The 18,572-nt window shown below is 45.8% G+C and overlaps 1 protein-coding gene across 1 annotated transcript; it reads right to left on the bottom strand.

The window, feature by feature from the left end:
• Positions 1-1,753: 1,753 nt before the first annotated feature.
• csrnp1b (cysteine-serine-rich nuclear protein 1b) lies at positions 1,754-12,655 on the bottom strand. The gene is made up of 5 exons (XM_083902074.1): positions 12,576-12,655; positions 6,088-6,286; positions 3,372-3,631; positions 2,978-3,274; positions 1,754-2,809 (listed from the first exon to the last, which is right to left on the bottom strand). The coding sequence occupies exons 2-5, from the start codon at positions 6,266-6,268 to the stop codon at positions 1,823-1,825; spliced, it is 1,725 nt and encodes a 574-aa protein (XP_083758200.1). The 5' UTR covers positions 6,269-6,286; positions 12,576-12,655; the 3' UTR covers positions 1,754-1,822.
• Positions 12,656-18,572: the final 5,917 nt, after the last annotated feature.

Here is an 18,572-nt window from a genome sequence, read left to right as displayed (position 1 = left end):
TACAAGAGACCCATAATTTAGTTTTCAGTGATTAGGGAGATTTTTCCACAGTTTTCATTCCCAAAGCTTAAATGGAAGCACTGTGCACACGCATACACGCACACACACACACTCTCTTGTACTTGCCGCATACTGAAGACGAGCATTTCCACTTTGTAAATCAACACAATTACAAATATCTACTTCATGAATGACAACTTTAAAAAAAACTACTGGGTGCAGTACCATAAAATGTCTGCAGGTGGAACCGGGTTTTTGTACCAAATTGATGACCTCTGTTAAAAAACACATTATAGCATGTTTACAATCTAAGGAAGTGATTTCAATGAAAACAAGGCGAGGACCGGTCAAAATGTCCCCACTTTGTAAAAATGACCTCACTTTGTTGGTTAAAAACCACTCACCGGTCCTCAGTATGCCACAAGTACAAGAACACACACACACACACACACACACACTGTTGGCAAGCATGGCTCCCCCCCCCCCACCCCGATAAGCAGGCACATCCAGTAAACGTCACAACAGCCCATTTTTATTGCCAAAACATCTTTAAATTAAATAACTAATAATGAAAAATAATGACAATAATAATAATAATAATAAGTTACCCCAAAAAAAAAAAAAATGTGTTAAATGTATAAGATAATAATAGATATTAAATACTTTCCGATGGAACTCGTGGTCCCGTTTTTCTCCCATAGCGACGCCTAAAAGGCGGTGATATGGGAGGGGAAAAAAGAAGGTAAAGAAGGAAGATTGCACTTTCAGGTGGAAAAATATCAAACCACAGTGCTTCTCGAGAGAAAGTAGGCTTTGTCTGAAATAAATAAGAAATTAAAAATCGTTAAAAAGGAAAATAATTTAAAACAAAAAAAAGGATGGAAAAGAAGATAATACAGCTACAGATTGTAATGATATGAGCCATTATTTTTCTAGATACCCAGCTCATAAATAAGAAAACTCCATAATTTAGCGTTTGAACTGCTGAATTCGACCCCGTACAGCCAAAACAATGCCTATTCATACATAACTATGTTTCACAGATAAAGTGCTGATCAAGGAGCTTTTTAGAGGGATTTGTGTTGTTGTTGTTGTTGTTGTTGTGTTTGTTTTGTACCGTGAAAACCTTTGGGGAGAATAGATAAGACCTCGACGAGGCAAAGAGTCCACGAGCTTCGAGATACAAATACGGGGCAGGGAACTCCCCCCCCGACCTCCTCGGGGTCGTCTGGATGTCTGGAGCCCAAAGGGGAGGAACAAGAAACGACGTTGTGATTCGACTCTGGTTTCATGTGACATCACAAGCAATGGTCACCATACATTGCCTCCAAAAAGCTAGAAAGCTAGAATAAAAATCCCTGAGGTGCACATTCAGCTGTGTTGAGATATCCAACCTGGCCCCCGTTAAAGGTCGATTCCTGTTTAGCATATGGTTGGTGATCTTGGTTTGGTTAAAAGAGCTTTCTTAGGAAAAAACGAGAGCCGTCATTGGTTTTCTTTCTTTCTTTTTTTTGTTACGTGGGCCCCGGCCAAATTGACCTCTTGTTTTCGCAATAGTTTCCACTTTTAACACTTAGCTGCCATCTCACACAGCATTCATCCCAAAACTGCTTTGCTAACATTTTGAAGGCAAGTCTGGAATTGAAACGTTTATTTAGGCAGAAAAAAAGGGGAAATCACAGCTTCCTCTGTTTGACGTTGACATCTTGTGTGCATCGCGTGTTTTCCGCCTCCTCCCAAAGCTCCTCCCCCTCCTTAATTTTTTCTTCTTCTTCTTCTTCTTCTTCTTTGCACCGTCCGACAAATTTTGCATGTTTTCCCGTTAAACTTTCACAGACTCCATCACAGACAATTTCATGGCTTCCTCCAACAGTTGATTGTCCGTAAATGTGGCGGGGGGCTCCGGGACCGACTCTGAAAGGCCAATCAGCGACTCCAGGAAACAGGTGCCGGGGTCGCCCGCCGCGGGGAAGCTGGGGTAACTCGGCAACTGAAAGTGAAAGGAGTTGTCCATGTGTTCGTACTCCTTCAGGGAGTTGTAAAGCGAGCTGGAGCCCAAGCACGGGAAGCCGTCGAAGAACTCCAAGTCCGACTCCGACGACAGGCTCAGGTCCATGTTGTAGCTCGCCGAGCGGTCGATGGTGGGCGAGGGCGTGTGCGGCACGCTGCTGCCGTGGAACAGGGCGTTCCCCTGGTTGGCGTTCTCGTCCAAGAGTTCCGAAATGGCCGTCGCCCGATTGTCCGTGTGGCCGGCGTCCAACAGCGCCACGTCAATGTTGTCGTTCTCGTCGGCGAAGTCCACCATGCTGAAGCTCCTGAACGCCTCCGCCTCTTGCCTTTGACCCTGGCAGCACGCGTCTTTGCAGTTCTTGTTCCCGCCGCCGTCCCTGCTAATCCTCAAGCAGTTCTCGGCGTCGCTGAAGCACAGGATGCGGCTCAAGCCCTGCTCGTCGACGTCCAGCTGCGTCCGGTGGTCGCGCGGGCGCCCGCCGGCCTCGGAGTCCTCGCTCTGCCCCGAGGAGTCCGACAAGTCTGTCATGTCGCTGCTGCAGCTGTTCTCCCCAGCTGCCGTCAGTTCCGAGCTAAAGGGGAAGGAGGGCACAGCTGGTACGGACGCGAGCGCGCCCCCCCTCCTCGCGCTCTCCTCCTCCTCCGTGCCCGACTGCTCCTCGAGCCTCTTCTCCAGCTCCAGCTTCATGATGGTGTGGATGTAATGCGTGTGTACCCTGGTGGAGTTGAACTCGATGCGACCTTCCGTGTTGCCGCAGCCGTCCTTGGTGCAGCCGCACGGGAAAGAGGAGTGATCCATCTGTGAGGAGGAACACGTTGAAAAATACTCAAGTAAGCTGTCAAAGTACATGAAACACGACTCTCCTTGCAGCAGCTGCACCGCGTTAGGATTTTCCTCTTATTAAATCTCCAAAATTTAAATGAGCAGATACTTTTTGGCGGTGGGGATTTTTTCGGGGCTTCTTACCTGACATTTGATGCCTGCGAGGCTGCAGCTACACGTCTCCGGCTCGCAAAATCCCTGGCAGTCGCAGCCGCAGTTTTCCCTGGAGAGCCTCAGCTCGTGCAGCTGCCTCTTCTCCTCCTTGTCGACCTTCTTCACGCCGGCCGATTTGAGCAGCGCGTAGCGGCTTTTCGACGGGTAAGGCTGCAGGAAGGAGCCCTCGTCCGGGTTGGCGACGCCGATGTCGACGTCCTGCTCGGGGATGTCGTCCACCGTTAGCCGCTCCGCCTCCTCGCTCTCCTCGGTTCCGTTCTTCGTCAGCTAGGGAAGAACAACGGAGCACGTTTTTAATTTGCTGTGACTGCAACCCTAACCCTAACCCTGTATCCTTCACTTTAAAAAAAAAAAAAAAACTCACCTTTAACCTAAGAGTTTCTAGCTTCTCCTCCCTGAGTCTGTTGAGGAGTTTCTCCCGCCGTAGAAGCCGCTGTTCCACGGCAAACTCGGCGAGCGTGTACGTGCGCAGCGCGCTGTGGCGCTGCAGCATGCCGAGCGTGCATCCTCCTCGGCTGGGAACGCTGGTGAAGCCCTGGCACCGAGGGAAGAAGAACACGGTGACCTGGTCGAAGGTGACGTTGCCCCGCCGCGGCCTCTTGGCTTTCTTAAGGATGGACGTCGCTGCGGGGGTGAAGGAAACATGGAATTAGTAAGTGCAACCACTAGATGGCGCAACGCCGCCATCACTTGAACTCCTCTCATGTGTGCAAACATGCTCCACAGCCTGTAAAAGGACACCTTCTCTTGATTCATTGCCCTCGTCCTCCTCCTCCACCACCACCAAGCCTTATCATGTAGCCAATTAAAAAACAAGGCTAACAAAAAGTCCAACACACTTCACATCCTGTGAAGTGAAACCTAAAACTCCAAGAATGCTTTCAGCCTCGTTTTCTTCTCCTATTGTGTGACACACACACACACACACAAAAAAAAACACCAACCCAGCCCAGGAATTTTCCTTTGGTGGCCAAACACACAGCGGAGGAAGCAGAAAACTGCCAGGATCACAGAGCGAGTGAGTTAATGCTGGAGGCTTCCGGATGGGGCGTCGGGGTGAAAGCACCGCTCTCAGGACAGGAATAAAAAACAGGCCTACAAAAAAAAAAAAAAGGCCCAATAACTGGCAGGAGTCAAAAGGTCTTTTTCTCTGTTAGAGACATTTAACAGTGAGCCGCCATTTTTTATTCTATACAAAGACAACGTATGGGAATCAAAGTAGAACCATATGTGGGGAACAAGCCCAACAATTATTGAAGCTTTATTATAAATTCCACTTCCTCCACCCACAACATGACTTTTTCCCCCTCTGTTTAAGCCAGCACAGCTTTTTTTTTTTGTCTTCGTCTTGTGTTTGTGAACAGAAAATGACGATAATACGCCGCATGTGTTGGACATTACCTTTATTATTTATACTTGTAAAAACGGCTTTCCTTGGCCACGCGGCTTTATTATTAAAACACACCCTGAACAACAAATGTGGCAAAAAAACACACTCGGAGTTAAAGAAAAACTAGCGCTGGGCACATTAACGGCGCTGACGTCATGTTTACGTGACTCCCGATTGTTAAAATGAGTCTCTAAAGTAACGCTAACATTTAAAAACAGAGGCACACATACGCAGTACACAGGTAGGCTGGTTATTTGTAGCGCTGCTCTTTTTGTTTAAGAAACCGACCGCTCCAGTTCGACTGTAGGCGCTAACGGCGCTAAAGGAGCTAACGGAGCTAACTGGAAAACGGTGCCTGGAATCCGGACTAAGAAAAACACCACCTAATCTGTCGCTACAGGGGTGATGTAGAAGAAATAAACTTGCCCGCTTCATCCATCACATCCAGTCATGCTTATGACACCGCCACAGCTACACTGCCGTTCAAAAGTTTGGGGACACCTATGCCATTTTTTGTGTGTTTTCTATTAAAAGTCACACTATTAGTCATTAAAAGAGTTGCAAAAATGAATGGAAAATATAGTCAAGATTAGAAATAATGATTTTTATTCAAAATAAAGAACCAGCAAAACTGTTTTCAGTTGTGCTAACATCGTTGCACAAGGGTTTTCTAATCATCCAATAACCTTCTAACACGATTAGCAAACACAATGTACCATTAAAACACTGGAAATGGGCCTCTATACACCTATGTACATATTGCATCAAAAATGTGCAGCTAGAATAGATGTTTACCACATTAACAAAGTATTTGTGTATTTCTGATTCATTTAATGTTATATTCATTGGAAAAAAGGTGCTTTTCCTTCAAACAATAAGGAAATTTCTAAGTGAGCCCAAACTTTTGAACGGTAGTGTATAGGGAGGACAGCTTTTCCTGGTGATTTACACTCATTCACTTCACAACTTTCCTGTCCAAAACACAACCACAGGATGACGACGCTCCGCCCCGTGACTGCTCCTCATGTCTTGATTGTCCTAACCCCCCCTCCCCGCCTTCTCTCTGTGTTTTTTATCCTTTCACTCTCAGCCTTTTTCAGCACCTGTGCTGGGAGCATGCCCAGGCTTCAGACAAGGCTCTGTGTGTTCTCCCCTCAGCCTTGGCACACTGCCACACTTCTTCCTTCCTGGCTCCCTGCCCCACCATCCTGGAAACCTCACAAATGTTTGCCCTTCTCTCCCCCCTCCCCACCGAACCCTCGACACTACAATCCCTCTCCGTCTCCACTGGTGTCCAGACACAAACACCCCAAGAAGCTGCTGCTGCTTTGGACCCCACATCTCTTTTCAATGAAAAAAGGTGATGCTCTTGTCGCTCTCGCAAGGTTCTGGGAAAGACAGAGCCAAGGTGAGCAGCCACTGCATAATGTGATTAGCCATTTTTTCTTTTTTTGCAGCTTCGGGGCATGAAATCAAAAGAGGGTATTCATTGCAGAAGTCTGAAATCATTTCTGTGAAGTGTTTCATGGGCTGCCAGCTGCCTAAATTCCTTAATCTCTCCCCCCCGTTTTTTATGGGTTTGTTATCAGAGCCTCCGCGGAGCAGTAAAGACAAGGCAAGAGAACACATTAAAAAGTGTGTACCATCAGCTCTTTCCTATGATTTATCATCGGCGAACGAGGACACTCACTGTTGAAATGTGTTGCCGGGGAGCTGGGGTTGCTGGGAGTGGAATCCAGGGTGTCCGAGTAGCAGCTCTCGCCCTCCGAGTCCCAGGCCGAGCAGGCCGAGGAGAGGGAGGAGGGCGAGGGCGAGGAGTAGCACTGGTCCTCATCCACCTCCTCAAACTTCCTCTTGAGAAGCCCACTCATGGCGTTAGTGTGAGCAGTCTGCAGGAAGGAGCACAGGGAAAAGGGGGGGGGGGGGTTATTAGCAAATTATTCATCCGTATTGTAACAGCTTTGATCACCAAGGAATAGGATTTTCATCTTATGAACAAAGTAAATCAACATTATTTCCCTTTTTTTTTTTTTTACCCTCCGGTGAAGAAAATATTGCGCACACACACACACACACACACACACACAGGCTTTTTATAGTGTTATTGGCACAGGCGAGTCCTGCGGTTAACCATGTGAGACCGAATCACAACTGCTCGATGTGCTCGAGCCCGAGTGTGGGAGTTCACCGTGTCACAGGAAGCAATCAATCACTGCCGATTTCGCAGAAGTCAACAATTACCAGACCCCACACACCTTCTTCTTCTTCTTCCTCCAAATCCCATCGAGCTCCGCAAATGGATTGATTAGGAAAAAGGGAAACGAGCTCATCATCTCGCCATTCCCCCCCCCCCTCGCTTTTAGGCGAACATCACTAACAAACATGCAAGGCCAAGACTCGTCCTGGTGCCTTAATGTGCTCACATAGAGCTCTCTCTGGAAGTGAATATGTGCAGCTATGCGTTGTCGTGATGTGTTGTAATGCAACCTCCTGAATGCATTCTTTCAGAGCTCCTGCGAGAGGGGGGGGGGCTGCTGCTGCTTCAGCAATAAAAACAATCAATCTCCTGAGGGAAGGGAGACAGACAGGACGACAGACAGACAGAGATGATCACCGGTTAAAGCTCTCGAGAAGAGCCACTTTATGCTCTAATGCTCAATTACGGGCGCTTCATGATTTCTGCTGATTTATTTGAATCAGATCTAGGAGTTAATACCGGTTCTCCTCTCCCGGAGCAGAAACCACCACCAACATGAAAAACATAGACGTCGGATTAGCCGGGGAAGGTTATAACCGCCGAGGAATGTTAGGTTTATCGGACATAAATGAGTCACATCATTCTGAGAAGCAACAGACAAACGTTCCTCACAAGTTCTGGGAAAAGAACAAGACAGGTCGTCATGGAGCGTCTGCTGCGACCAAAACTCCTGCTAAGTTAAACTAAACAAGGAGGGACGAAAGAAGGAAGGAGAGGGGAAGATATGACTGGGCTCTCCTCCAGCGTGGACACTCCCTACAATCTTTTTTACTTTTACCCCCCCCCCTCCCAAAAAAGAGATAATTTCACCATCCTTCTGTTTTTACCATCTTCACAATCGCAGCCAAAATGACTGAAAACAGCTGCTGCAGCTCGAGCGTGTCATGTATGCACTTCAGCCTCTGGTTATTTTTAGCCGCATTTGTCCAAATATTTGCGTGGTGACACCTATAATTTAGTCAGAAAAGCAAAAGGTTCACCGGCAGAAAAAGTGCAGCGTAAGGATCTTTAAAAAAAAAAACACGCACATGTCAATTATTAAACGGAACGAGACTCCAAAAACAAGCCGCGCTGCCCAAACTTTGACAAAACACATTCGACAGAGACTTCGATTGAACTTTAACGTCACGTGACACCTGCGTGCCTTTCGCCGTCTCATCAGATCATTATGTAAGATCAAGCTTGAAGACAGAGAGGACGTAAGCAAGAGAGGAGGAGGAGGGAGAGAGAAGAAGGGGTGGAAGGGGGGGGGGGGTCATGCAACAGGGAGCAATTATGCAAAACCAGTTCTTGCTCTGACAAGGATAAAGAATAAGTCAGAATCAAGGGCAAGAGGCTGACACCTTTGTACATGCAGTAGGAGGCGAGGGGGTAGCAGTGTTGCAGCTGCACAGGGAGTTATTGTTATAGCTGCAGTCAGATATCTCCGTCCCCAGTGAGCGCGTGATGAATGAATCACCTTGCGATAGGTCAAGCTCGGCTCTTGTTGTCTCTGCAACACAACCCCCAAAAAAAAAAGAAAAAAAAAGAAGAGGCTTCCACACAAACTAGACGAGAAAGAGTCGCCGCGTCCATTTGAGCAGGAAGTTACGCGCAATGCTAACACCTGGGCGCAGCATCTGTGGATTGAAACGCCACCACCACAGCATATGCATGCAGTATATGAGAGAGAGAGAGAGAAGAGAGGAGCACAGCGAGGACAGGGTTTCACCTTACATTTTTTTTTTTTGCTGTCACTCCCACCTCCAATTCGTTGTAAAAAAAAAAAAGAAAACTAAGCTGTGAGGCATCCTCAAGGGAGCGTATAGCGCCAGCTAAGCAAAGTCTTTTTAATTAAAAGCTGCAGTGAGGCAGAAGGAAAGGGGAAGGAGAGAGAGAGAGAGAGAGAGAGAGAGAGAGAGAGAGAGAGGGGCAGCGGTGTCAGAAGTGGGTCATTGTCTCTTGACTGCAGTCTACCTGACACATTGATTTGTTAATCCTGTTCAACGGGCAGAAACAATGGCGAGAGGTTAATCCTGGCAAGGGGGGGGAACGGCTTGTAGTCAATCTGGAGCTTCTCAGGCTCCTGTGCTCAGTGGCTGCTGATGCTGCTGCTGCTGCTGCACCCACGGAACAAGTGAGCAAGGAGAGCGGATTGGAACAAGGGACTGAGGGTAAAGAAGACAACAATCGTGCAATGACTCATTTGCAAAAAAAAAGGCTGGATGGGAGAAGAGGGTGGAGGTGGGTGAAGAACTAAAGATTAAAGAGAAGAATTCAGAGCTGGCTCTTCAAGGAAAAAGCACCGTCTGTGCGAGCGAGTGTCTCGCTCTGAGGGGAGAACGGATTTGTTCGGACAGCCGAGCCAGTTAAAAAAAAAAAAAAGGGGAGCATAACACGTTTTCAACGCCCACTAAATTATGCATCACTGTCATTCCATCAACCACACACACACACACATAGGCGAGCAGATAAGGAATGCATCCTCCGACGTGCTCCCCAGCCAGTTGTCACAGAGTTGGGAAGATAAATCTGCAAAAGCAGGCGGGAGATTTGTCACCCAAAGCACTACACGGGGGCTCGTGTCAGGTACACAACTACAACATATGCAGATACAGCGGACTTTTAATATGACTTCAGAGAAACTGAGGTAAGAAAGGTTTAAAGAACGCCTCATTAGGAGCATTTAACAACTGCTGTAGGAATCTGGAGCTGAAACAATTCATCGTTTGAATATTGATGATTAAAACAAGATTTCTGATTGTTTTAGCTTCTTAAATGTCAATATTTTCTTCGTTTGTTTGCTCCACAGAACAAAGAAATGGAAAAAAATCATAATTTCCAGGTTTGACAAACACTGATCAGTTGCACAAACACAAAACCGCTCCTGCATACCCATTTAAAAAAAAAACACCACCATGTACAACAACTGTATTATGATGACATGAACTAGCCTCGTGAACGCGTCACAGTTGACTTTGCCCCCTAACGCCGTCTGTGCGGCCTCTGCCCGCTGATAACGGCCCAGGGCGGGGAGTGACAAGTCGCACTAATCTCAGCCAGCTGAGAGCGTTTACATGGCACGCTGACAACCCCACTGTGTGTGTGTGTGCACTGTGTCTGAACGCAGTGACTGACGGGAGCCGAGTGCTCATAAAATGTGATAATGATGAGTCGGTGTGTGGAAGCATGTCTGAGCAGGACAGCCCTCACACTCCCCCCTCTCTCCTCTCTCCTCCAGGCTTTAAAGGTGTTGCACCTCCTCTCACTTCCAGCTCTGTCACTGGAGAAGATGGAGGCAATCGATTGTCGATATTGACACTGAGCTGAGCTGGAATCCAGCTCCTCCGGCCGCACAGCTGGGCTGCTTTTCTTCAAACCCCTCAGCTGTTCCTCAGAAGCACTCCACCTGCTGGAACAAAGCGGCCAGAGCTCCCTTGCCTTCTCCTCTCTCTCTCTCTCGCTCTATGAGCCTGTTGTTCCCACTGAAGCAGAGAAGACTGTGTGTGTGTGTGTGTGTGTGTGTGTGCACGGGTCGAGGCAGAGGAACAGAATGTTTCTGTGGCACACACACACGCTGATTCCAAAAAGGAGAGGTAGTGGGAAGAAGGAGGGAGAATCGTACAAAACAAATAAATAATGTCATGTCTCCGAAGCCGCAGGAATTCCTTTCTGGCAGAGCTAACTCTGGCTGTAATAGTGGGAGAAGAACACAGGCTCTATCTAACCCAGATGTGCTTTCTGCTGCTAACCCACTGGAAAGTCCTGCTAACCCCCCCCCACCCCCCACCCCCCACCCCTCACCCACCTCAAGGCAGGCAGCAGAGTAAACCAGCTACCTTTCCAGGCCACACCTGACACGGTATTAGCTTGCAATGTGGACCTCACATGCCCTCAGCTGTCATCAATCTGGCACGCAGGGGGCAAACTTGAACGGCCAGACTAGGAATCTGTATTATGGAATTGTTTTTTACATATTTGAGCAGTGCAAAGTTATAAAAAAGTTTAAAAAAACATGCACATGCATTCACGAGCTGCAGCTTTATGTGTGTGTGTGTGTGTGTGGAAGAAGGGAGGATTCAGGTTCAGGGGTCACGCTCCAGTCTGGGACACTTGCAGTGTGGAATGCTGGGAGAGGACAAAGCAGATGGGGAGCTGTGTGTGTGTGTGTGTGTGCAGCAAAGTCCCTAAAACACCCCCCACTCTCTGCACTCACTCTTTCTACCCCCCCCTTCCTCCTCCTCCTCCCTGTCTCTGTGCACAAAAGAGTGGGGCTGTCCTGCGTGACCAAAATGTAGCAGGCACAGACAACCTTGTCTGAACCCAGCGCTGCTGCTGCTGCTACAACTGCTGCTGCATCTCCCAGCTGAGCACACACACTTACACTTAAAAGTGTGTATGAGTTTCCTGAGGTTGTGAAATACACACACACACACTGCAGCACACAGGAAGTAGCCATCCAGATTATCTACGCTGTGTCTCCACAGCTGCTGCAGGCACCCGCCACAAGGTTAGGCCGAAACACAGGGATCATATGATGGAGAGAAGGGACGGCGTTTGTCACGGTCTTGCTGGAACTCCAAAGAGCTCTCAGTGTCTTCGGGCTGTTAAAGAGTGTGGCAGCGACAACCAGACCAGAGCGATTATTAATAATTGCGACACAGTAAAACGTGGTGTAACAAATCATTATGTTATTTAACGTCAGTGCACATTCCTTGCCAATGCATGGCTCAGTAGTGGAAGCATGCAGCAGCAGCAGCAGCAGCATCATACCGGCTCTCAGTAAACAAAGGATCATTCAGCTCCCCCCTGTCTGTCTGTCTGTCTGTGTGTGTGTAGCCTAATAAACACAAAAAATCATCCGGGTGAGGTCTAATCCACTGATTCCGACGCTTTTAACAACAACAACAGCAGCAGCAGCAGATACCGTCTGGTTCTGTGATAATAATAATAATAATAAAAATAATGAGAATAATTAGAGCCTCAGCACAGTTTCAAAAAACAAACAAACAGCTTACTTCCTTCTCTAAATCTAAAATTAAATCATCTCAATCTGTGGCCATGTGGGTGCCACACTGAGCGATTGAGATAATAAACTCACGCATATGCTGTTGTGTTGGATTGTGCAAACAATGAAGTGAGGTAAAAAAAAAATGCAACCTTTAATACAAAATCAGTTATTAAATCTGGTGCAGGTCGTGTGCATGCAGTCTGTGTGTGTGTGTGTGTGTGTGTGTGAGCCCCCCCCCCACCACCATTCCTTGAGATTAATGCTAATTGTAATGACAGCAGCACTGTCAGCTGTGCGCTCACATGTAGCGCCTTCAGGAGTCGCTCGTGTTACAAGAGGCGCACCAGCACCGCTGAGGTGACCGAGAACAACTCTCCCCACACACACACACACACACACATACACATATACACACACAAAGCCGACCTCATCAACAGTTCACGACAGAAAAGAATCCACGCAGAAATCTAATAAGAGTGACCCACGCTCAACGCCGTCGACCACAAAACCCTGATCGAGCGGCGATCGATTAGAAATAAAGAATCAATGAGATGATGAATGACTGTTTGTTGGAGGAGTCTCAGCCTGAATCAACACCGATGTGATCACCTGCGCCTCAAAGTAACCCGTCAAATAAAGCACTTTGAAGAAAGCGGCTCGTCGTGTCAATATTGACAATGTAACGTCAAGTTAAACCGGACGCCTTTTAAACGTTCAAGTCAAACGGATTTTGCCCTCGTGCAAATTGAACCGCGGGCACAAATCAAACTATCACAAAACCATCTTATCATTATTACAATTATAATAAGAATACAGTTGAAATGACGCAAAGGAAACAAACTCTTACGCACACGTACATGACAATGTTGAATAAAGCCAGCTGCGAACAGCATGTGTGTGTGTGTGTGTGTGTGTGTGTGTGTGTACTCACCACCAATTCAAGTATCCGATCACCATTAGGGACAAAATAGCGCTGGACGAACCGCCGGTTAGAGGAGGTAAATGTGAAGGTAATCCGAATGGCACAGCGAATAAATAAAGCGCGTATCCCCGCATGTAGGTATATATATAATATATATATATATAGTATATAAATAAAAAATACGCACAGCCCTCGGTGCTATTGTCTGAGTGTGCCGCTGCCGTACGGAGCTCCGCCGCAGCCGAAGCGCTTCCCTTGTCTGTAGCAGTCTGCCGAGAAGCGCAGCCTTTTTCGTCAGTGGAAAACTCCCTCCTGGCGTCTGCTGTGACGCAGGCGGTGACACAGGGAGGCAGCCCACGCCGCTTCCTGCCTGTTGTGTGTGTGTGTGTGCTGCCTGCCTGCACGCCCGTCAGTCCAGTCCTCTTCCTCCTCCGCCTCTGCGTTACACACACCGTGCCCACAGGCGACTCACCTGACCGGCGTGAGGAAAGAACACGCGCCCACCGGCCACCGCCTCACTGTTTTAATGAAATAATACAACGTCACACAATGTGAATGCGATGTTGTGAGCTTTCAGATATATGGATACATAGGTAGAGTGTTTTTGTTCATGCCAATAAAGCTACTTCAATTGAAATGGCTACCAATCTAGCTAACTAGCTAGCGTAATCTAGCTAACTAGCTAGCCAGATAGACAGAACTTCAAAGTGTACTCTTTAAAGCACGCTTTGAAGTAACAGCATTTAAAAAACAAATAATATAAATAACAAGTTAAGTGTAGATAGATAGACAAATAGACAGATTTGAATAAATAAATAAACCAAATTGCATTTTAAGTGTAAATGGTTAGATAAATAGTTTTTTGTTCATGTCAATAAAGCTACTTCAAATTTGAATAGATACCAATCTAGCTAACTAGCTAACATAATCTAGCTAACTAACTTGCTAAATAGAACTTCAAAGCATACTCCTAAAAGCAACTTAATATCATAATATTAATATTATTAGTTATTTCTGTATTTTTTTAATGACTAGATTCAATTTGCATGACAAATATGTCTTTTTTAATTTATTATTATGAGCGATGTATTGTTTCATATCAAAACAAACACTTTTATTTTGAAATTCTGTGAAATACCATCACTACGATTTTTATTGTGATAATCATTATTAAAGATTATATTGCCTTTTCAAAAAGATTGACTTTTATTTTTCAGTGGCCCCCAGGTCATTTGAGAAATTTGTACTCAATGAATGAATTGATCTTCTTTCACTTAATACTCAACATGAGGTTCGTTGGTGCCACTCCCGTCTGACACAGGTTGAAAGGTGTGGTGCATCCTGAACAGGTCGCCAGCCCTTCACATAGCCTAAATATGTTTTTGAAAATAATATTTTGTTCCCCAAAAAAACCAGGGCTATTTTATATTTTTATGTTACTGTAATTCATTATTTTTTTTAGAATCCTCATCTGATTTCTCCCTCTCTACGTGAGCAAAGTGGTGAGCGGTTAGCAGCAGTGTCATCACTGGACCGATAACATCATCTCTAATTTTGCAGTTATGTAGGAGGTGCTGTCGTGTGGTGTGGCGTATTTACAGTCAGAGGAAAACACTGACTCAGATGAAGTGATGACTCACTTTCTTTTTCATGGAACACAGTCTCAGAGTTTGGTTTCAGTGGAAACAAGAGCTTTACTATTACAAAACAAATCACTAATACATTTTTAATGTGATGCATAGCAACCCATATAAAGCCTTTCACTAAAGTGGTGTTTGCTGAGAATCTGGGCAAACTCCAAACACCAAGGAATGTCATGAAATATGGATGTAAGGTCCAGAAACTAAATGGATGTTGAGTTACAGTATGTCCTTTGTGCTTGTGAATTTAACTTTACTAATGGTGTATGTTTATCTTGTATTTTTAGACTTGTATTTTTAGTTGTAACTGAATAGTTAAAAAAAATTGGGGGGGAAATAAGATAATTATTTTTTGAGTGTCTGTTTGTACTGGATCAACATAGACTACATTGTTGACTGACTTTAAAACAGTTAAACCAACATCCAATACTATAATCTCAAGTTTCTTGAGGGTACTTCAAAAGTGTAGTAATCCTTTAGTTTACAACTGAAAATCCGTATTTCACAATTTGTCTACCAAGTTCCTTGGAAATGCAATGCAGCAACCCGTGACCCATGATTAGTCACTGCATATCTTCATAGGAACTGCCTTTCAATGACAGTATAATAAACATGTATTGTATGTATTTCTAAAACTCACATTGTTCACGCAGTGCGTTTAAATGCATGTTAAAAGTCCAATTTTAGTCAGACTAAGATAATAATTTAGTTTTCTTAAAGTCACGTAAACATGTTAGTCCGACTAAAATCGAGCTAGTCTTAGTCGGACTAACTTACCTGGAGAATGCGATTCATAGTCTGATTACTCCTGTATGCATGTATTTTTTTTAGACTGGATTCAGACTAAATTTCCTCCCTGGTCTTTGACCTGGACAACACAAGTAACCACAAGAGCCAATTTAATTTGTATCGCAAACGCATCCCGCCCGTGTGCCGTTTGTTTTTCTTTGACGTAAAAAAAAAAGGTCAACAGGAAACTAGAATATGCATTAGCTTATTGAGCGATACGGCGCCACCTACGGACACACGCAGCCAATAAACCGATTTTGTTCTCCGCTTGTATACACACGCCCGACAAGTTGTCCGATTGCCCGCCTTAGTCCGATTGCCCGTCTTAGTCAGACTATGATTAAACTGTGCACGTAAACATACCGAATACTGCTTTTAATTTGACTAATTTAAAGACAGTTAAAACAAAAACAAACAAAACATTCTTTAAACCTCGTAGAGTGCTTTAAAAGTGTATCAATCCTTTTAGTTTACAACTGAAAACCTACATTTCACCAGTTGAAATGTAATGACACCAGATTAGTCAGTTGCAGATTGTAGGAACTTCCATTCCATTACAGGAGTGTCGGCCATTTAAAGTTAACAGGAGACAGAAACAGGCTCATTCATCTCAAAAATGGAACTGCCCTGTTTGTGAAAACCTCACAATGCACAGTAGTGACTTCACATCAGCATGCAAATGATGCAATTACACAGTGTTTTAATCACTGATGTGATCAGTCTGCAGAGCTTACTCACACACTCACACCCTTCCCTCTTCCCCTCTCAGGTATTTAGTCGTCTCGCTGCCCGAGCCTTTGCTTTCACTCTCAGCTGGACCTGAAACCCCGACACAGTGTGTCCTGCCAATGTCAATACAGGTGCTCGACTAAGATATTTGGGTAGAAGTCTTGTGTGCACAGAGCTATGCTAATTGTCTCCTGCTAATAGAGGGGGCCCTTTTTCTCACCGGCCCTGCTGAGCCTCAGGGTGTCAGCTACAGAGGCAAAACAAGACCGTCAGGCTGGGATGATAGCAGCCGTCATCCGAGCATTATTTGCTCCTATCGCGCCTCGCGGTGCTTTTGTTTTTGTAATTCAGATCCGTTTTTTTTTTTTTTAAGCGTAAATAATGAAAATAACACGGCGCGGTGTAATGGTTTTGTGGAGTTACTTGAGGTGGTAGTTTTCGGCAAGAGCCATGAATTAACAATTTAAACAACAGCGAGTGACCGACAATCACGAGCCTCTTGGATTACAGAGGTTTTAGCCTCAGTCGCTACAACTTCAACAAGTGATCGGTTAGATTCGTACCTAGTAGTTTGCAGCTCTAAAAGCATGCATACGTAAAAACGCATAACAATCCACTCTTAACTTACTGATAAATAACGATTAAAAAGGAGGCCATGGTCCACATAAAAGATAAAGCAAACAAACATGTGTGCAGATAAATAAACACAGAGACGCGCGCTGCCTTCTTATCATCCCTATTCAAACCGCACACACACGCTCCTATTATGATAGCGTCTAAGGTTTTGTTTTTGTTTTCTTTGTGTCCAAGGTGTGTGTGTGTGTGTGTACTACGGCAGGTGAGCAGGGCGTGTGTGTGTGTGTGTGTGTCTGATGTGTTAATGCCGCAGCGCGAGCCTGTGAGTCTCCAAGTCCAGACGGACTCCACCCGGTGTTAGCTTCCCCGCCGTCACCCTGTAGTCACGTGAACGGCAGAAGCAGTCACACAACAACACACACACACACACATATTTATCCTCAAACTAAAAATTCAACAAGTGTAACAATTAGCTGACACTTTTGTAATTCGCCTCCGAGTAAAGCCCTAATTATAGCAGCGTTCCTGTTAAATATCAGCCTCGCTGACACAAGTTCAACAATGCTGCTTTTTTTTATTTTTTGAGTGACACACAATATGGAATGCTCAAATCTGACGTTTTCTCTCTCTCTCGAGATAAACAGGAAATGTCTTTCAGTGGTGGACCTCATACTTTTTTGGTGTCGGGGGCCCTTTGAAGTCCCATCGGTTCCCCCTTTTTGATAAACAAGGAAAAAGTTCCACATGTTCAACCTCTCTTCTGAGAAAAAAGAAGTCTGTGTGTGTGTGTGTGTTTGTGTGTGTAAGGGGGGGAGGGGATGGGAGCCCAAGTGCCAAAGCCACTGTGAATCAGTCCTGAATACATTAAGGCCACTCTCTTTAAAAGTGTGCCAAAGAGTTCACGGTGGAAGACGCCCCCCCCCCCCCTCCCTCCTCCCTCCAAGAACACAATAATGGGCTTCCAATGCGTTCCATCTGCGGCGGGAGAACGGCAACGTGAGTGCACGTGCTGGGCGCTCAACGATGCGTCAGTTTATGGCTAAACTTGCTATCGATAAATTTGCGGCGTGAATCTGTCAGGCGAGGATAAAGGGCTGCAGCGATTACTCGAGTAATTCGAGGCCTGTTTAGCGCCAGGATCGTTGTTCCACACGGAACGTTTTAGCAGACGCACATGCGGATTTCAGCTAGCGCGATGGCGGAGACGGGGAGGGAGTGACACAGTCACGCTTAAACAAGAAGCCAACATGGCGTTACCACAACAGCACGTCCTCAATGATTCAGCGTCCGAGCCGATAGCATCCGGTTGCTAACGCTTCCGGCAGACACTAACGTAAACATTGATGTTAGCTTATTTAGGGTGCTTTCACACCTACAGCATTTAGTGCACAACAAAACGCGTTTGGTCCCTTGGTTCGGTTCGTTTGCGTAGGTGTGAATGTAATCTTGGTACTTTGGCGCGTACCAAATCAAAAGGGTCCGAGACCACCCCTACAGGCAGGTCTCGCTTTATCCGCCCTACTTTGGTACGGTTCTTCTGGTGTGAAAGCAACCAAACCAAATGGGACGAACGTCAACGTTAACGCCTGACGCGCTTCCATGACGACTGCCCGGAAAAAGACGCGCGTGACGTCATGTTTACGTGACTACCGATTGTTAAAATGAGTCGCTAAAATAACGCTAAACTTTAAAAACAGAGGCACACATACGCAGTACACAGGTACGCTGGTTATTTGTAGCGCTGCTCTTTTCGTTAAATAAACAGACCAGCTCCAGTTAGACTGTAGGCGCGCTAACGGCGCTAAAAGAAGCTAATGCAGCTAACGGAGCTAACTGGTAAACGGTGCCTGGACTCCGGTGTCGCGGCATTTAACTATTATGTGTGTCTTTTTACGGTCAGTCGTCATGGAAACGTGTTGTGCGTTAACCTATTGCACAGCACTACATTTTTTCTTAAAAAAAAAAAAAATAATAATGTTGCGTTTTGCGTCCTCGATTAATCGCAAAATAATTGGTTGAAAACTCGATTACAAAGATATTCGATAGCGGCAGCCCTAGATGAGATTTAAGATGAAGGGAACGTGGAACAATAAGCAAAGTATAAATTCACAACAGCGACGGGCGTATTAGCGAAGAAGTGTGTCGCGCCAGATGAGACGTGGTGGCGTTTTTGTGGTGGTCAGACGGACACACAACGGTGCTCGAGGGAGGAGGGAGGAGGGTTTGGAAGAAGGAGATGATTGATGGCTCCAGCTGTCCCAGAGGAGAGGAA

Source organism: Microchirus variegatus, assembly GCF_963457635.1.
Source record: "Microchirus variegatus genome assembly, chromosome: 15".
Classification (NCBI taxonomy): domain Eukaryota; kingdom Metazoa; phylum Chordata; class Actinopteri; order Pleuronectiformes; family Soleidae; genus Microchirus; species Microchirus variegatus.
This window is presented reverse-complemented; position numbering and strand designations above follow the sequence as displayed.

What these genes read in the sequence shown, in the direction of transcription:
- csrnp1b (XM_083902074.1), bottom strand. Translation starts at nt 6,268, where the DNA reads ATGAGTGGGCTTCTCAAGAGGAAGTTTGAGGAGGTGGATGAGGACCAG. An exon ending in TAGAAACTCTTAGGTTAAAG is followed by an intron (nt 3,275 to 3,371) that starts GTGAGTTTTTTT and finishes GTTCTTCCCTAG; the next exon opens with CTGACGAAGAACGGAACCGA. An exon ending in TCGCAGGCATCAAATGTCAG is followed by an intron (nt 2,810 to 2,977) that starts GTAAGAAGCCCC and finishes TCCTCCTCACAG; the next exon opens with ATGGATCACTCCTCTTTCCC.